The 19,243-nt window shown below is 40.9% G+C and overlaps 1 protein-coding gene across 1 annotated transcript in view; it reads right to left on the bottom strand.

Moving 5' to 3' along the window:
- Positions 1 to 510: 510 nt before the first annotated feature.
- DCHS2 (dachsous cadherin-related 2) overlaps positions 511 to 19,243 on the bottom strand; it is a 308,466-nt gene continuing 289,733 nt past the window's right edge. The window contains exons 17-20 of the mRNA XM_058666741.1: positions 9,445 to 9,575; positions 7,384 to 7,670; positions 6,395 to 6,527; positions 511 to 4,816 (exon numbers count right to left, since the gene is read on the bottom strand). Coding sequence (XP_058522724.1) covers positions 2,193 to 4,816; positions 6,395 to 6,527; positions 7,384 to 7,670; positions 9,445 to 9,575 — 3,175 coding nt within the window. The 3' untranslated portion in view covers positions 511 to 2,192. The remainder of the gene's footprint in view (positions 4,817 to 6,394; positions 6,528 to 7,383; positions 7,671 to 9,444; positions 9,576 to 19,243) is intronic.

Here is a 19,243-nt window from a genome sequence, read left to right as displayed (position 1 = left end):
ACTTATGTATTCAGGGCTTAATATGATTTTCCACTAACAAGTTCTGTGCCTCCTCCAGAGTGCTAAAGCCAGGAAAGTTAAAACATGGAATATACGAGGCACGTTGGAAGTTGGTATTGAACGCGAAGGAGAACTGTATAAAGCACACCATTTACATAGCAAAAGGGCGGATACATGGTGGATTATAAACACTCACCCAGCGTGTTCACATTGTTACCCTCATCCCACTTGTTTGGATGTGTAACAGAGCAGGTACAGTGTTAATAAAGACATCAATTAAAGATCCACTAAATATTGGTAAGTAGCTCTTGAGACTTCATGTATTCTGTTTTTCTGAAAAGGCCAGGAAAAAATACAGATTCATGTCCAGTAATAAATCACAGGCAAATTACTTAGGAAGAAACTTTGGAAGCATAAATGAATGTGAAGAACCTTTTATTCAAAAACAACAGAATGTTCTTGGTTTCCAAGAAATAAAACTTCCATAGATATTTAAAAAAAAACAAATATTACAGAATTTTTTCATATGTGCAAGGCAATATTTTGAAAAGGCAAAGATAATAAATATTGGATACTGAGACACTTTGATGTGTTCTTTTACACAAATGTCAGAAAACATAGGAACAGAGTATCAGTCCTACGTTTCAATGTTCCATATTGTTCAAAATCCTTCAGGTTTCATGTAATTTCTGATATTATCATACACTTGTTTGAATTTGAGCCAGCAAAGATATAGCATAACAGATCATAACACAGGAAGCCATATAATTCTTTATCTACAAAACTGGACATCAAACACTGTACCAGCAATGTTTTTTAGGAAAGAGAAATGATCTCACATGACGTTGCAAATGAGACCCTGGGGGACAAAATACAAATCTCTATAGCAGCAGGCCATTCTCACTACTGTGAACACCTGACCAGCTGTCCTTTCCACATCCCAGGCAGCCCGAAGCCAGATGTGAGGGCCAACCTGGGTGGATGAGTATTGGACTATCTTCACAAGGATATGCTCTGCCTTCCTGAAGGGGGAGAGAAGTCTCAGACAGGCCCTCCATCCCACCAGTGAGAAGTATGGCACTGAAGGTGAACTTCACTCAACTCGACTTCTGAAATGAAGGTACCAAACAGTATTATTGTAACCATGCTACCAATTGCTCCATCTAAGGACAATGAAAGTGCATTGAATGGAAGCAATCAGAAAAATGACTTCGGCATCCATTGTTAATTTTTGTAGTAGAAACATTTGTATAAAAAAACCCTTCATTTAAAAATATAGTGTTAAGTTGCTCTATGAAATCTATAATTAGCTAATAACAAAATCATTATCTACACAAACTTTAAAACCTGACCGTGAGTAGATAAATTATTCCAAACTTACTGTATCAGTATAAAATAAGATGAAGAAACTTCTATAAATTAATCTTTGAAGTTTAATGTCTGCACCTGTATACATGACAAAGCAGAGCATGGGAGCAAAGACCATCAGTCTCCGGGTAAAGAAGGCCAAGGTAGCATGTCTTGGGTGGTGGACACCCTCGTAAGCATTGCTACTCTTAACTCTGGCCTCTAGCAGGACATGTATTTCTGGTCCATTTAATCAAGAATATGTGTCTTAGTTGTGTTACCCTCTGGGCACAGAGTAGGACAATCCTCATTTGACGTTCAGATTATGGCTATGCTCCATGGCAGGGATGTCTGAGGACGATGTAAAGTTGTATGAAAGAGGTCAGATCCACAGACCCTGCTTTATCTTCAAAGCACATGCTTCTCAATTTTCCCCTTTGTTACTTTCTGTCCTGAACTTGCCCCTATTCAGCCTTCACTGGTTTTAGAGCTAGCAGCACAATCAGCAGTTATGTCATCAGAGTACACCAGACTTCGTCTCCGTATCAGTATTTTGGTCATTAGTCAAGTACATCATGTCCTTCGGAAACCTACTCCTAGGACAGACTATATATTACTTGATGGATACAGATGTGAGTCCTGAGAAGAAAGCCTAAAAGACTATAGGAGAAAATAATCTCTCACTAAGGCTAGAACAACAATAAAACATTTAGAAATGTAAAGGGGAGACTTCAAAAGCCCCGACTAGATCACAATTCTGGCTTTCAGAAAAGAACAAATTCCATTGAGAGGCGCTTGGTTGAGACTAGTGACCGATGGTGAGCCAGTGCATCATCCCAACCATTTTATATTTGGACTTCATCTTCTGCTTTCAGTTCAGGGTGGGTATCATTCACATGCAGTCCTAAAATGTCTCCATCTGACAGCAGTGGAGACATGGCAGGGTTCTGTAGGGTCAGCATGGAAAGAGATGGAGAAACACTGGGAGTCATGGCCTCTGTCATTGAGGCGAGATGGTACAGAAGAGGAGAACGGGGGTGTCTCTGAAGCACGTGCCCTGGGGGAGCAGCTGGCATTCTTGGTGGAACTGCTTTAATCCCAGGCTGCGCTATGGCCGTTATCAAAGGTGGTGGGAAAACACCAGAGCTCTTCCCTTTGCTCATGCCAGGCCTCTGTGAATGCTCATCCTTGAGCTTTGCTATGTCATAAAATACTGAGGACAGCGACTGGAACTTGGGTTCCCAACTCAGGAGGCAATCCCAAGGGTAGCTGCTTCGCCCCTCAGGGTCAGCTGTTCTCAGAGCTGGAAGAGCTGACCCTGCTGCTGCCCGAACACCTGGAACAGACAGATAGTCTCCTGTAACATCCGCCAGGATGTCCTTTTTGGTCTCTCCTTTCTGAAGGGCCTGGGGTGACCCATTCTTGGGTGTACAAGTGGTGTTGTGGTTGGCTCCTCGATCTGCTCCCTCCACCATGGAGCTGATGTCTGCTGCCTCAGCAGTGACTGTCACATCTGTTTCAACAGACAGGCACGAAAGCTGGTCTGAGTCCCTGGGGATTCCCGAGTCAGGCACCCGGGACTCTCTGTCACTCAGAACTGAGTCCAGGTCCTTTCTGTAAGGATGCTCATTGATCCTTTGGATTTCTTTATCTTCTGCAGTTTCTCCTTCCACAGAACAGTGGCCACTAGAGTTGGAGTGCCGGTACAGAGTGGCCAAGTCCTTCTCCATGACACTTAGCAAGCTCAACCACTCAGGCGTGTGGTCCACAGGCACCACCTCCACCCTGCGGTCATTGTCTTCTTGGAAGGTCTTGAACGCACTGGCATCCACACTTGGTCTCAAACTTGCATCCAAGGGAAGTGATGTTTTCTTCTTGTAATCGTCAACTGTGTGTTTCTGTTTGTGTCTTAAAATCAACATCAGCAGAATGCAGACAAGGAGCAGAAACATGAGAACAGAGACAGCAAGGCTGACGAAGAAGCTGCTGTGGGTGGCTACGGAGTGCTGTCCTTCCTGGAGAAGGGACATATTCACAAAAACAGTGCACACGGCAGTCCTGGAGTCCACCTTGGGGCTGTGAGCAAGTATCTTCACTTCGAGCATGGTGTCTTTGCTGACCTGACTTTGGACAAGGGGAATGGATCTCACCAAATAAATATGTCCTGTGGTTGCGTTTACTGAAAAGAAAGGAGACGAAGTTCTAAGGGAGTAAAGAACAACCCCATCGAGCCCGGCATCTGCATCCGAGGCTTCCACTCTGCCAATCAGCGGGCTGACTTCATTGTTTTCTGGCAGGTGGAAGAAATATTGATCTTGTGTGAAAACAGGTTCAAATTCATCTATCCCCTCAATATCCACCCACACCACCATGGAAGCTGTCGCGTCACCTTTATCTTTGGCCTCCACCACGAGGCAGTATTTACTGCCGTTTTCATAATCTAGGGCCTGCTTAGCATGGATCTCTCCTGTGAGAGAGTCAATGCGGAAGAGATCAAACCCAGAAGGCATTCCAGGAGGGACATGGCAAGGTGAGGACATGGAATAGGTCAACTCTCCATAGGGACCCGCATCCAAATCCAAGGCGTTCACCGAACACAGGGTGGAGAAAACAGGCAGGTTTTCAGGAACTGCACAGCTCAAGCTTGAGAACAGAAACTGAGGCGCATGGTCGTTATCATCTAAGACACTGACAAAGACACTTGCAAAGGAAAAGTGTTCCATTTCTTCATTTGCAGCTTGGACGGTTAGTGTAAACCGGATCCTGTCTTCGTAATCCAGAGGCTTCATCAAATAGAGGATGCCAGTGTTTTTTTCTAAGTGAAACTGCCCCTTCTCGTTCCCAGAGATGATTGTGTAGATGATCTGTGCTCGTAACCCTGTGTCCCGGTCACCTGCTGAGACCACAGTGAGGGAACTCCCTAGAGGGGTACTCTCCTTGACCTGGGCATGATACTGTAGGCTGCTGAACTCAGGAGGGTTATCATTGACGTCCAGGACTTCTATGAACACAACAGCCGTGGAGCTCAGTGGAGGGCAGCCACGGTCAGATGCTAGAATGACAAGCTGGTGGCTGGCAGCCACTTCTCGGTCCAGACTGTGAAGCAACATGAGATAACCAGCTTGTTGAGAAGGATGTTCTGAATCGGTGAAACTGGTTCCCACATAGAAATTGTTCTGTGAATCACCACTAAGGATGGAATACTCAACATAGGTGTTTTCACGGGTCCAGTCTTGGTCAAGGGTGGCGAACGTGAGCACCACGCTTCCAACTGCAGTATCTTCACTCAAGCTCTGATTATAGCATTCCACTGTAAACTCTGGGGCATGGTCATTGACATCTCGAATTTTCACCTCCACTAAGGCCAGAGTCCTCAGGTTAGGAATTCCTTCATCACTGGCTTCAACAAGGAATTGAACCGTGGATATTTCATCCAGAAGTAATATTGGATTGGTAATAAATACTGTGCCTATAAGAAAAGATATACATTTCAGGGTTGAGAAATTGAATTTCCATGATTCCTTTCTGTCAGCAAATGCTGGCTAGCCACCTGTGTTCGACATTTTGTCAACTTTCATAACACTTAGGGTCCAAGTATTGAAGGCATTCATTCTGTGAAATATTTGCATTGTTTGAGGTGCCTTGGCCATACATTTCTATGATTTTTCTAATTTGTTCCAATAGCATGCTTTTTAAAGAAAATGTCTTATTTGAAAAACCTCTACCCCACTCTTCAGTACATGCATTAATATTCGAGAAATACTGGTAGACACTCATTCTAGCCTAATGGAAGGATTAAACATGATAAGGCAGAACTGCTTAATTATAGAGAACTCATGGTACTCAACAAAAATTTTTCTTACTAATGAGATATTTTATATACTTGTTATACAAATATATTATTTCTACAAATGGCATTGTTTTTCTTAGATCAACGTGGTTTAGGAATGGAAAGCAGATATTGAAAGATCACATTTCAAGAATCTGTGGCATGAACTACATTGACCGACTACATTTAATATTTCGAAAACAGGCTCATCAGTATCTTATTGCAAAATTTTGATAACCTGTGTCAAACATCAGTGTGGCTGAGGTTTGACTTTTCAGAGGGATCACCTTGGAGCATACCGATTTGCTGTGGTCAGGGGCACATGTATCATTACCTGAGATGGGAGAAGCAGGAAGGAAAAGTCAACTTTCCAATGTGTTTGTCCACGTAGCTGTAGGCCACGTGGCAGCATCCACTCACTTCTCCGTGGTGCTTCACGGGGTCTTCCGAGGTTGATTCTAAATCAGCTCTCAGAAGATGCGGCAAGGGTGTGCAGCGGTGGGGAAACACTGTGTGATTTGCCTAGTTTTTTTGTACAGGGTATTTCGGTAGGACATTGTTTGATAATCATCCACCTTTATCAAATTTATCTCTCAATGTCCATTCAGCTTGCAGTGACCTAATCTGGAACCACTTGCCTAAATGCATTTCAAAACCACAGATACTTGTCTCTTGGATAACAATATAAAGAGTCTTAGAAGACATCAGATACAGAAGAATACAATAGTCTGTGTTCATAGAGAAGCTTAAGTAATTTTCCATTTTTGATGATGCTTGCTGTATTGAACACAAGATCTTTTTATTACTACATGTCATTTTTTAAACTCGGCTTACAAGAGAGGCTTTCAAACACCAGCAATGCAAATCTTTCTGGTTGAATCCTTTTGACATAATTTTCATGTTCTGGAGGGTTATGATCAGTACCTAAACTGTGCTTGACCAGGCACATGAGCTGGAGGTCGGCCTTCCTGGGCTCTGATTGCTGAGCAGCTGTCAGCACCTGTCCAGTGGCTTTTATTATCCAGCCCCAGAGGTGTTGCAGAAGAGCAGCAACACTGCCTGGTGCTATCTCAGTATAGGACCAAAAAATCAATGATAGGGTGGTGCCTGTAATTCCAGGGAATAGAGGTGTGGGATTATTTTTACGAGCACTTGGAAAAGACTATTTCAGGTTTCCATGCTGTAGCATGAGCACTAAAACCACGACACATGACTTACCATTCTTCGGATCAATTGAGAAGTGCTTAGATGAAGAAATCATCCTGTAAGAAATGTTCTCCTTGCTCTCTATGTCTGTGGCAGACACGGTCAGCACGGAGTATCCCACGGGTACTGATTCAGGAATTGTGACCTGGGACAAAAAGGGAAAAGAAGCTGCTGTGCTGATGAAAGGTAAAGGGTATTTTTAGGAACAGTTTCTCTATGTTATAACCTCACCTTCTTAGACATATTAATTTATACAGCAGACCTATAACAAAGATCATATTCAGAGTCTTTGGACTCAGGAATAAAAACAAGTTTCTTTCAAAACTTGTGTTGATTTTCATTACAAAAAAAGTCTTCTTCCCCAGCTATCTTTGAGCAGTAGAGGATAGTTACCATATTCACTAATACATTGCTTCATTATTTTACATGCTGCGTAATTTAAGCAAGGCCTCCCAGAACATCACAGCTTACATTAGTTTCTCCATGTGTTTACACTTAAATCCTGAATTTGCTGTGTCCATGAGCCCTGAGTCCAATCCAAGTTCAGTAGTATTCTGTCATTCCCCATACTTCTATAAACCTATGTATGCTATGTTCTGAAAACCAAAATTTCCACTTTTCCAGTTTGTCTCTGTAAAATGCTTACATTTAAAACTATGCTTAGGAAAGAATTTTCCCAAATGAACTGCAGATAACTTAAACTTCATATTATCTTATCTGTGGCTTTGCAAATACTAGGCAAACTCCAATTATTATGAACAGTTTTCCAATTCCTAAAAGCTTAAAGAAAAATGGTGTAAATGCTTAACAAACAGAATGAGTCACTGGGTTCTGTTTGCTTTGATCGTCTGCACATCATTAAGTATAAAACTCACAAGTTTATCTTGGGTACTGGGAGCAGAGGGTACTGTTAGCCCAAGTTAGGCGGCCAACAATGGAAAGTTTCTTCTCCGCTCTGTCCAGCTTGGGTTGTGCTTTCAGCGCCTCTGTAAACTCTTTACCTGATAGAAATCCTGAGAAAACACCGGTGGGTTGTCGTTGATGTCCAACACCTGGACCGTGAGCACGCACTCTGTGATGTGCACCCAATCAGAAATTTGAATGAGCAGCTTATATTCACTCGCTTCTTCAAAATCCAAATTTTTCACCAACAGCACTTCTCCAGTATTCTGATCAATAGTGAACTTGTTTCCAGGATCACTTTCTTTGATGAAATTGAAGACGAAGGCTGGATTTAAATCCACATCATGAACTGATACCCGAGACACAATTGTACCAGGCAAGGAATCTGAAATAGTCATGACCAATGTCAGTGTCAATTAAAATGCATCCTTTGAAATGTGTTTCTCCAAAAGTTCAACCCAAGCATTTTTATTCCAAGTCCAACATGATTTGCTCTTTCCTGGCGTGATTTCCCATACAAAGTTCATTTATGGGCTGAACCAAAACTGAAGAATTTATGAACACAATAAAAATGAAAATTTACCATAGAGCTGGGAATTGAGTAGTAGGGTACATTTGCTTTTTATGACTATTTTCATCATATGTTTCTAACAATTCTAGCACTAACAAACATTCTTACCAACTTGTTTATATTACAGTTTCTGTATCAGAATCACATTCATGGGGAAATGTATGTGGGAAAACAGTATTACTCAAAACCTAGAAAACACAAACTTTTGAAAAGCAGGTTTTATCAAAAAAAATTTGGAACTGAAATATTATAGCCTTGTGTTTTTATAAAATTATTTCCTTATGTTTATCTTCATAAAATGATTTCTTTCAGAGTGGAAGGCATAATGCCTTCTTCTCTTGAGACTGACTCAGGGTTATTAAGCTGCTAGAAAGATAAAGTATGAATAGCACATGTGTTAAGACCAAATCTGTGATATTATTCACCAAAAATATGACAGAGATGACATGCTTAGAGCCTCCTGCATCATGCGTATTCTTCAACACAAATGCTCATGGAAGGGACTTTGTTATCCTGATAGGTATGTTGTAGGTGGAAAGAAAATGCTGAGATACTCATGTGAGTTCTATTGTATAAAGTTCAGTTGTCAGGTGCAAACATTCCTGATGCACATTAAACAACCCTCACCCTGCTGAGGTTGTTTTTTCTTACATAGCTAGTTCGGATGGTATATTTATGTTGTGCACATCACTAGATTTTGATGCTGACATGTGTTCTTCTTAAAGAATAGTTTAATATACTCAAATTGTAATATATGAAATAGTTGGGAAGGTAAGCTGGGCTATTCTTGTTTTGAAACATAGCATGTGTAGAAGCCTTTGTATACAGGTTTCTGGATTGTACCATCCCTAAATGGTGGTGATAATACTTTGGAAAGTCAGCGCTGCAAAATGAGTGTAATGCTGAGAGTGAAAGGCGAGAGGTTGCCATGGACTGTTCACAACTTCAGCCACACAGAGTTGAGTTTCACCAGGGCAGCCACTGACCAGGGTCTGTGGAATCCTCCTGTAATCCAGAGACCAAAACAACGCAGATGGATGCGTTCTACTGAAGTTTTACATATGGAACTTTTATCATTAGTGTGGCTCATATGTTGAAGCTGAGGTTGTGGAAAATGATCTTTTATAACCAATACACAATTCACTTCCTATCATTCATATCCTGCAAATATTCAACAAAATTATGGGTCTGAGAGCACCTAGTCTTCTCAGATGAGGTTCACAGCATTTACCACAGTAAATACAAGATATTTCCAAATGCAGCTGACTTCATTTTTAAGAAACACATGCACACAGGTGCTGCAGAAAATATGGGTCATGGCGTAGAAGCTTAGGCCATGCATAACTGAATGCACAACTCAGCTTTGATAAAGCAATCCATTGACATCTGACATTGAACTTATGGTCAGATGTTTTCTCTTCTGTGCAATAAAGGTGAGAAACCGTCTAGCATGCATGAACATTGAGGGTGAGTTCTCATTTAATATAATATCTGGCAGGCAAAAAACCCGAAGCAAAATAAAACGAAAAAGCAGCAAATGATCTTAAGCAACTTAATAAAATGCATCATTCCAAAATGCCACACTTACTTTCTGCAATTTCCACTGCTTTGAGGGGAAGAAAAAATGGGGCGTTGTCATTCAGATCAACCACCTGTACGTTGACCACAGTAGTAGCAGAAAGGCTGGGTGTCCCTGCATCCTTAGCTTGCACAACTAAGCTGGTATGGGAGAGAACCAAGGAATGTTATCCACTGTCCAGGAATTAGGTAAACAACATACATACCAAATATCAAACTGAAAATTTAAAAATCAGCTGCCTACCTATTTTATTTCTCCCTTGGCTTTTCTGAAATACACCATGTAAGATTTATTTCATAATAACGGTAGCCTGAGATGTATTCATTGTTGACATGGTTAGTGAACCAAATCCAGCAATCTTCCAAGGATCATGAAACATTACTGTCAGAATAAATTGATCTCTTCTGTGAGATTCACTGTAAAATTCAATCTTGTTCTACCCACAACGAGTTAAAAAATACCATCAGCAATACCTACACTGTGAACAAGTTGTTTCCACCCTCCACACATGACCTAGATGTTGCTGCCTTGTTCCGTCTGGCTGTATCCCCAAACACACCAGCAAAGGCTGCCTTTGTGATGATATTTTTCAGCTGTAAGTGGTGACTCCATGAAATCAGAGAATGAACATGCTGCTACAACGACTGTACATGCAGAATTGCACAGTTGGTGGTTGCTGTAAAGTACAGGCACAGGTTCATGATCTGATAGAATGCTCATGCAGTGATGTGATCTCTCTAGTTGCTTCATCAACTGAGCCCCAAGCCTTATCTCAATCTTCAACTTCTCCTTTTCTCTCACTGTGCTTCCAACTTCCAATTACTAACGAATCTTCCCGCTTGCATTTTCTGAGTCACTCTTGCTTGAGTGATCCTACCTGTTTCACCTCTACCTTCAGAGACTTGGGTACAGCGGTGAGGCAAACAACTTTGCCTGGGCATGAAACATTCCCTCAATCTCTGGGACATGCGATTTTTCTAAAACCAGGAAAGTTGAATCAAACTGGGATGTGGGCCTTTACAGGACTGAATTCAGAAAAGTCCTGGGACACTCAAACAAGTTGTTGCCTGCAGCCTTGGGCTCTTGCCAATTTTACTTGTAATGCTGTACAGGTATCATGTCTTTCTCACCTGAAATAGTTACTAACTTACCAATCTTTTTATTGTAGTCTGTTCTACCCTCCTAGACCTTCTATATCCTGATTTCTGCCAGGAATCCCTATTTTTGCATCATCTTGGTGTTTCTGAACTCACACCTCTAGTATGATTTCACTGGCTGCTTTTCTGATTCAGATGTCCCTATACTTATTCCCTTCATGCCTCTGTCTACGTTATATTATTTTATTTAAGATATTGTGAGTGCTTGCTGTGCACGATTTACAAAGGGTGCACACATAGTGCATGACAGAAATAAGTACAAGACCAGGTGTTGGTCTCCTGCAAAGTTGCATTCCACTGCAGAATGCTCCTTAACAAGCCTGTATTAATTCTGGATGTATGGCAATGTGAAATAGCAGTTTATTTTATTTATTTAATTTTTTTTTTGCTACCCTCTACACACTTGCTAATCTAGAACGGCAGCTGGGAAGTAACAGATGTCAATCAAAATACTCTTCAGGAGCTGGCATTGTGGGGCTGCAAAATAAGCTGTTATTTGCCATGCTGGCATCTCAGTTTGTGTGCCAGCTATCTGCTTCCAATCCAGCCTCCTGTTAATGTGTGTTGCCAAGCAGTGGAAGATGGTCCAAGTATTTGAGTCGCTGCCATCTCTGTGGAAAACCAGAATGGAGTTCACAGGTACTGGTCCAGCTTGGTCCAGCCCTGGCTATTACAACCATTTAGGGGGTGAGCCCAGTGGATCACTGTCATCCCTCCTCTGCAAAATTGCTCTGTCAAACACACAGCTTTTTTAAAAGAAATAATCTTTTTTTAGAAGTGCCATGGGGTTGACACATTTTTAATCTCTTTCTCAATGAAGTTAACCAAAAGTGCTTGCTCTCTCTTTCTAACGCTAAAATTTTCAAATGATATGAAATGAGCAGCAGCTCTTTCTTGGTTTGAGTTCCAATTAACAAGCAATAAATCATGGTTTTTCTACCGTTTACCAAATGCACAGCCATGCATTGTTTTCTGTGCTGTCAGTTGGGCCATCAGTAAAATAACCACTTTGCTTTCACACTCCTGGAGACTAGGAATAAGTCCATGTGGCAAGTTTGCTAGTATCAGTATCAGCCGGATCCATATGGAACTAATTGGCTCAAAAAAAATCAATCATGTTTTCTCCTCAGCTGTCTGCCCCTCCCCAGTGTCGTCCAGCGTCTCAACCAAAACATCAAAGATAAAGTCGGATCCACTCTTCCACTCTATGCGTAATCACCCCTGTTTTCACAGCATTACACCATCAGCGATTCTCTGTAATGCCTATGTCAGATGACCAAAAAATGGTAGAATTCTTTGATACAGAAGGAAATACATTATTCACTTCCAAAGCAGAAAGACAAGAAAAAGATTTATCAACGCTCAAACAACAAATGAGAAATTATGAAGGCAGATCTGCTGAGGTACTGCACACAGCGTCTGCGAGCCCTCAAGCCCTCTGTGGCGGTTCCTTGGCAGTTGTTGTGAAACTATTGGTTGTAACCGGTCCAACTGGCTCCATGCTCCAGAACGGCTGTCTTGATTAGCATTATCAGAGGAGATTATAACTGAAACTGGGTAGATTTAGAACAGACCTTTTTCCAAATATTCAATGTCCAGGGTAGATTTCCCCTTTTCTACCAACCAGGCGAAGTTCCTACTGTAATGTTAGGTGGTAATTGGGGCCATTGCCTGGGAAGGATATTTTCTTTGCATTTTATTTATTTATTTGGAAGACAAAAAGAAAGAAGGATGAAGGAAGGAAAACAGAGAGAGGGAAAAAGGAGACAGAGAGAAAGAGTGAGAACAAGCTCCCATGTGTTGATTCTCTTCTCCAAATGCCTGCAACAGCCAGTGCTTGACCAAGATGAAGCCAGGAAATGGAAATTCAATTCATGTCTACCATTCGAGTGGCAAGTACTCAAAAGACTTGAGTCCTAACTATCCTGCTAGGATGTATACTAGCAGCACGCTGGACTTGGATGTTGAGCCAGAACTGCAGCCAAGACACTCTGGTAGGAGACTGAGCCAAGCCCCACTCCAATAATCTATACCAAATACTGGTTCCAACTGGGATCTCCTTTTTTTTCCATTGCTTTGACAAATTCTCAAGTTGTGAGTAGGTTTATCAAAACTCTTTCTCAAATACAAATTAAATGTCTACCATGAATGTCTGATTCTCTCCTGAAAGTCTCAGGAATACATGTATCAGCCAATATTAGAAACATTTACAGAAAAAAGATTGTGATTCCTGGTTACAGCACCAGACTGACATCTGAGTTTATCTCCTCTTCCTCCAGAAGTTCCATTTGAATGTTAGCTATAAATAAATAAGGTCTAAGTCCTTAAGGCTAAAAGAAAGTAGGAGAAGATATTAGTGGGTAGAATATGTGAGAAATTTTAACAATTTCCAGGAGAAACAGGTAGATTGAGGAATAGTTATGTATGAATGTACCAGTAGAAATCAGAGACTAAAAATGCATTCACAATGTGTAACACCAAAATTACATCCTAACTGAGTTGGATGATGGTTATAATGATGTGTAAATGTAGCTTCACTTTTTGTGACAAATTTACCACAACCCTGTTTGCAGAAGACAGAATTCTCCACATAGGAAAACCAAAGGACTAAGAGACTACTCTCCTAAGTATTTGGTAAAGTTGCAGGACATAAAACCAACACACAAAAAACAATAGCCTTTGTATACACCAACAGTTCTATGGCTAAGAAAAAATAGTCCTACTCACAATAACTGAAAAAAAATTGAATACCTTGGAATAAATTTAACTAAGGATGTGAGTAATTTCCTTTTTTAAAAAAATATTTTTAATTTGAATTTTGAATTATGTGGTACATTTTTGTATAGGCTGGGATTCCCCCACAAACTCCCACCCCCCAAGATATGAGTAATTTCCACAATGAAAATGAAAGAAATAGAAGATACCAAATATGGAAAAATCCTCAATATTCATAGACTGGAATAATTAATATCAAAATTTACATACTGCCAAAAGCAATGAAAACATTCAATGTGATCCCAATCAAAATACCTATGATATTCTGCTCAGATCTAGAAAAGAAATGATGTTTAAATTCATATAGAAAAACAAGGGACCCTGAATAGCCAAAGCATCCTGAAACAGCAAAAACAAAGCTTGAGGCATCACAATACTAAACTTCAAGATGTTTAACAAGAACAGTTGTAATCAACACAGCCTGGTACTAGCACAAAAACAGACTCAGAGATCAACGGAACAGAATAAAAACACAGGAAATGAAACTACACATCTACAGCCAACTGATTTTTGACAAGCAGACATCAATCCAGGGAGAAAGCACAGTTTTTTAAACAAATAGTGCCGGGAAAATTGGATCTCCATGTGCAGAAGTATGACACAAGATCCCTACTTTACATCTTATACAAAATATTCTAAAAGATCAAGGATCTAGATCTAGAACCTGATAGCATCAAATTACTGGAAGAAGGCATTACACTCTGCAAGACCTAGGGACAAACAAAGACTTCTTGGAAAATATCCCAGAAGCATAGGCAATTAAAGCAAAAATAAACACATTGGATTACACTAATAGAAACTTCTGCACTGCTGAGGAAACCAGGAATAAAGAGGTAGCTGACAGAATGGGAGAAAATATTTGTAAACCACGCAACTGATAGAGAATTAATATCTAAGATTTAGAAAGAGGTGAAAAAATCAACAGCAAAACAATCCAGCTAGAAATAGGCAAAGGTCCAGCACAATGGTTCAGTGACTAAATCCTTGTCTTGCACACTCCAGGATCCAATATGGGCACTGGTCCAGAGGGACACACAGATGACCATCCAGCTCCCTGCTTGTGGTCTGGGAGAGCAGTAAAGGGTGACTCAAGGCCGTGGGACCCTGCATCTAAATGGGAGACTTGGAGGAAGCTTCCTGGTTCCTGGCTTCGGATTGACTTAGCTCTAGCCATTATGGCTACTTGGGGAGACAGTCAGCAAATCGAAGATCTTCCTCTCTGTCTATCCTTCTCTCTGTAAAACTGCCTTTTCCAATAAAATAAATAAATCTTAAACAAACAAAAAAAGGAAGTGGGCAATGGACGCACACATTTTTCAAAAGATTAGATTCAAATGTCTAATAACCATATGCAAGATTGTCCGGTTCAGTAGCCATCAGGCAAATGCAATAAAAACCACAATGAGGGTCCATTTTACCCCACTGAGAATGACTATCATAAACAAAACAAAACAAACCGGTGAGTGCTGGCAAGGATGTGGCGTAAAAGGTGTTCTAATCCACTGTTGGTTTAGAATGTTTCTTCCAATTAGGAAGAAATATAATTTTTTTGCATTTTAAAAGAATTTTGGGGTTTTTTTTACATTTTATTATTATTTTTTATGATACAGTTCCATAGGCTCCTTGCATTTCCCTTATCCCCTCCCTAATTCCCTTCTCCCCACCTATTTCCTCTATATCATTACTAAAATATAGTTCTTCAAAGTATATTTTTTATATGTAATAACTAACAGAGTACAAAAATATAATGTATAAGTGAGAGTGACATCCTGAGAATTGATTATTGTTTATAGCGTTTTTGTATACTCCACAGGAATAGTAGCGTTGTTTTCCCACTGCTTTGTTAACCTTGCCCAGAGTGTGGCTTTGATGGTTAATGAGAACTTGCTGGCCTGCTAGGAAACTTTAGGGACTCACTTGCTGGGCTGCTGCTTCCACTGAGACTCTAGCTGGGACTCCCCAACTAGACAACTGAACTCAGACCATGGTCACAGGGGGAAAAAATCACAGGATGTTTGGTCTGATCTTGGAGTGCATGTATCAGGACTGGGTCTAGTCATTGCTGATGTCTTTGCAGTAGACAGCATCCTAGATGCACACAGGGTACATACCTAGGCCAACAAAGGACACTGACTGCCTCATCACAGGATGGAGAACGGAGCAGGTTGGACAATTCTCCCTGGCCAAGTTTTCCAGCATGTTCTTGGGTCTGTGGATGCACGAAGGTGGACTTTGTCAACTAACAGACCCTGTGAAGATTTTCTCAACCCTGGAACAATGAAACTGACACCTTCTCAGAACCATCAAAGTCACCCAACTAATATCTTCAGAACACTCGTCCCCATATCGGGGTCTCTAAGACACCATCGAATAACCATCCCCTGGTGCTGACATAGTTCGACAGCAAAGAGTGGCTCCTTTCCTCTCCTCCCTCAAAGGCACAGGAGAAAAAAGAAACCTGAAACATTTATTCCACCCACCTTGGTCCACCTTAATCAGAGGTAAACATGCGTACATCCCTCTCACTATGGAAACAATATTAAAAAGAAAATGTATTTTTTTTAATAAACGAAAAATAGGGCCTGGCACAGTATCCTAGTGGCTAAAATCCTTGCCTTGCATGTGCTGGGATCCCATATGGGTGCTAGTTCTAATTAAAGCAGGCCCGCTTCCCAGCAAGCTCCCTGTTTGTGGCCTGGGAAAGTAGTTGAGGGTGGCCCTAAGCCTTGGGACCCTGTACCCACATGGGAGACCCGGAAGATGCTCCAGGCTCCTTGTTTCAGAATGGTGCAGCTGCTTTGGCCACTTGGAGAGTAAATCCACAGACGGATCTTCCTCTCTGTCTCTCCTCCTCTCTGTATATCTAACTTTCCAATAAAATACACTAAATCTCTATAAAAATAAATTTAAGACAATAAATAAATATATATATTTTAAACCATCGATTCACAACTGAGATTTTATTGATGTTGAATCAGTACATGGACATTTCAATTTGTATACAACGCTTAACATGCATACCAAGAGTCTAACAAGCCGTGAATTGTCATTTTTGAAGTTATTCCAGTGACTTCTCAGCTTCGAATTTGCAGGCAGCCCTTCCGGCAGAGGCTACCAAGTACCAGTGTCTGCAGTTACTGTCACGTGAATCCCACCCACTCACGACTGAACATCACATACACGACACGCAAGTCTTCAGTCTTTTACAGCACGTTAACGATTAGGAACCCTGGACTCCCACAGCCAAAGGTGTAACAGGGTACACAAGGTTCTGACAGAGCAACAAGGAGTGGTTTACTGTAGGAAACAGCTCTACTGATCAACACGGGAGAAGCAACTGAAAATTTCCAAGACAGATGAAATGCACAATTGCGACTCCGAATTGCCACTTGGTATGCAGTGTGTTGTAGGATAGAAAAACCACCCACCGGTGGAATGTGAAGCTGACACCCACACAGGCAGAGCTTCCCCTAATCCAATATCCCACTATTCTCTGGTTGTACCAAAAAATAAACAACCAGCAATGATTTCACCTCTTAAAAAAATCATTTACACTTAAAAAAATGGGATGAGGTGGGCTTCCCTCCTTCTTAAAAATGTTTCTATTTCTTGAGTGGCTTGTTTGTTTTGACATTTTGGTTGTTTTGTAGCTCTTTGTATATTCTGGAGATTAGCCCTCTATCACCTACATAGTGCCCGAAGATCTTCTCCCATTCTGTGGGTTGCCTTTTTACTTTGTTGATTGTTTCTCTAGCTGTACAGAAGCTTCTTAGTTTGATGAGGTCCCATTTGTTTATTCTGGTCTTGATTTCTATTGCTTTTGGTGTCCTTCTTAGGAAGTAGGGACCTACCCCTAGATCTTGCAGAGTATTTCCAACATTTTCTTCCAAAAGTTTGAAGGTTTCTGGATGTAGGTTTAGATCTGTTATTCATTTAGATCTGATCTTAGTGTATGGTGAGAGATGTGGATCTATCTTTTTGTTTCTGCAGGCTATTAACCAGTTGTCCCAACAGCATTTATTGAACAGACCTTTCCATTTGCCTGGATTGTCGTTTGTCTTTTTGTCAAAGATTATTTGGCTGTACCTGTTTGGGTTCCCTTCTGGTGTTTCTATTCTGCTCCATTGATCTTCCTCTCTATCTTTGTGCCAGTACCACGCTGTTTTGATAACCACTGCCCTATAGTATGTCCAGAGGTCCGGAACTGTGATTCCCCCTGCTAACTTCCTGTTCTTCAAGATGGTTCTGGCTATTCGTGGTTTTTTGTGTTTCCAGATGAACCTTTGGATCATTGTTTCCAGTTCCATGAAGAATGTTTTGGGCAACTTGATTGGGATTGCGTTGAATGTATATATTGCTTTGGGCAGTATAGACATTTTAATGATATTGATTTTACCTATCCAGGAGCATGGGATATTACTCCATCTTTCGAGGTCTTGTTCAATTTCTTTTTTAAGTAGTTTGTAGTTTTATTCAAATAGGTCTCTTACACTTTTGGTTAGATTTATTCCCAGATATTTCATACTGTTCTCTGTTATTTTGAATGGTATCTTGCTGGTTAGATCTTTTCCCATCTTGGGGCTGTTCGCATACACTATGGCTGTTGATTTTTGTTCATTAATTTTGTACCCTGCCACTCTACCAAACTCTCGTATAAGTTCTAGCAGTCTCTGTATTGAGTCTCTTGGCTCTTCTACATAAAGAATCATATCATCTGCATATAGTGAGAGCTTGACTTCTTCGTTTCCCATTTGGATTCCTCTGATTTCTTTTTCTTGTCTTATGGCCTCAGCGAGTACCTTTAGGACTATGTTGAATAGTAGTGGAGAAAGTGGACATCCCTGTCTTGTTCCAGATCTCAGCAGCCACTCAAGAAATGGGCAGACACTTCACAAAGGAACAAACCCAAATGGCAAATAAACATATGAAAAAATGCTCAAGTTCCCTGGCAATAAGGGAAATCCAAATTAAAACATCAATGAGGTACCACCTAACGCCAGTAAGACTGGCCCACATGAATAAAAGCACCAACAACACTTGTTGGCGAGGTTGCGGGGAAAAGGGAACCCTACTCCACTGCTGGTGGGGCTGCAGGCTGGTACAGCCTCTATGGAAATCAGCATGGAGAACATTCAAACAACTCAAATTCAACATACCGTATGATCCAGCAATAGCACTCCTAGGAATATATCCAGAACACTTGTTTTATGAGAAACCAACATGCACTCCTATGCTCATAGCAGCACAATCAGTAATTGCAAAAACATGGAAGCAACCAAAATGCCCATCAGCAGAGGATTGGATAAGAAAGCTATGGTTCATCTACTCCATGGAATACTACTCAGCTATTAAAAAAAACAAAATGCAGTTCTTTGTGGCCAAATGGGCCAAACTGGAAACCATAATGCTAAGGGAAATGAGCCAATCCCAAAAGGTTAAATACCACATGTTTGCCTTAATTTAAGATGACACGATGTTATGTATAACAAGTTATGTTAGGTTTGTTATATGTTGTGTATAAACTAAAATTGCAATGTCAATGAGGTGGTCACAGAAGGTGGTTAAGAACTCGCATTTACTTTTAACATATTGGTTACTCATTACTATGTCAATTAATTCCATAATGATGTAAATTTTTGCTGATGGTATGTTGGAGCTTTTAGTTGACTGGGATGATACTCTGCTGGCTCTGTCTTCAGACCAGAGAGGGTATACCTAAGAAGCCGTTGAACTTGACTGGACAATAAGATGCTGGACTCTATGTTTGGTATATGCTTGCAATGGGGGAATCTCAACTGAACTTGAGCTGTGGTTATGCAACAAGGAATCCACCATGGTGGGAGGGTTTGCGGAGGGGTGGGGAGAATCCAAGTATC

This window comes from Ochotona princeps, chromosome 7, assembly GCF_030435755.1.
Source record: "Ochotona princeps isolate mOchPri1 chromosome 7, mOchPri1.hap1, whole genome shotgun sequence".
Lineage (NCBI taxonomy): Eukaryota > Metazoa > Chordata > Mammalia > Lagomorpha > Ochotonidae > Ochotona > Ochotona princeps.
This window is presented reverse-complemented; position numbering and strand designations above follow the sequence as displayed.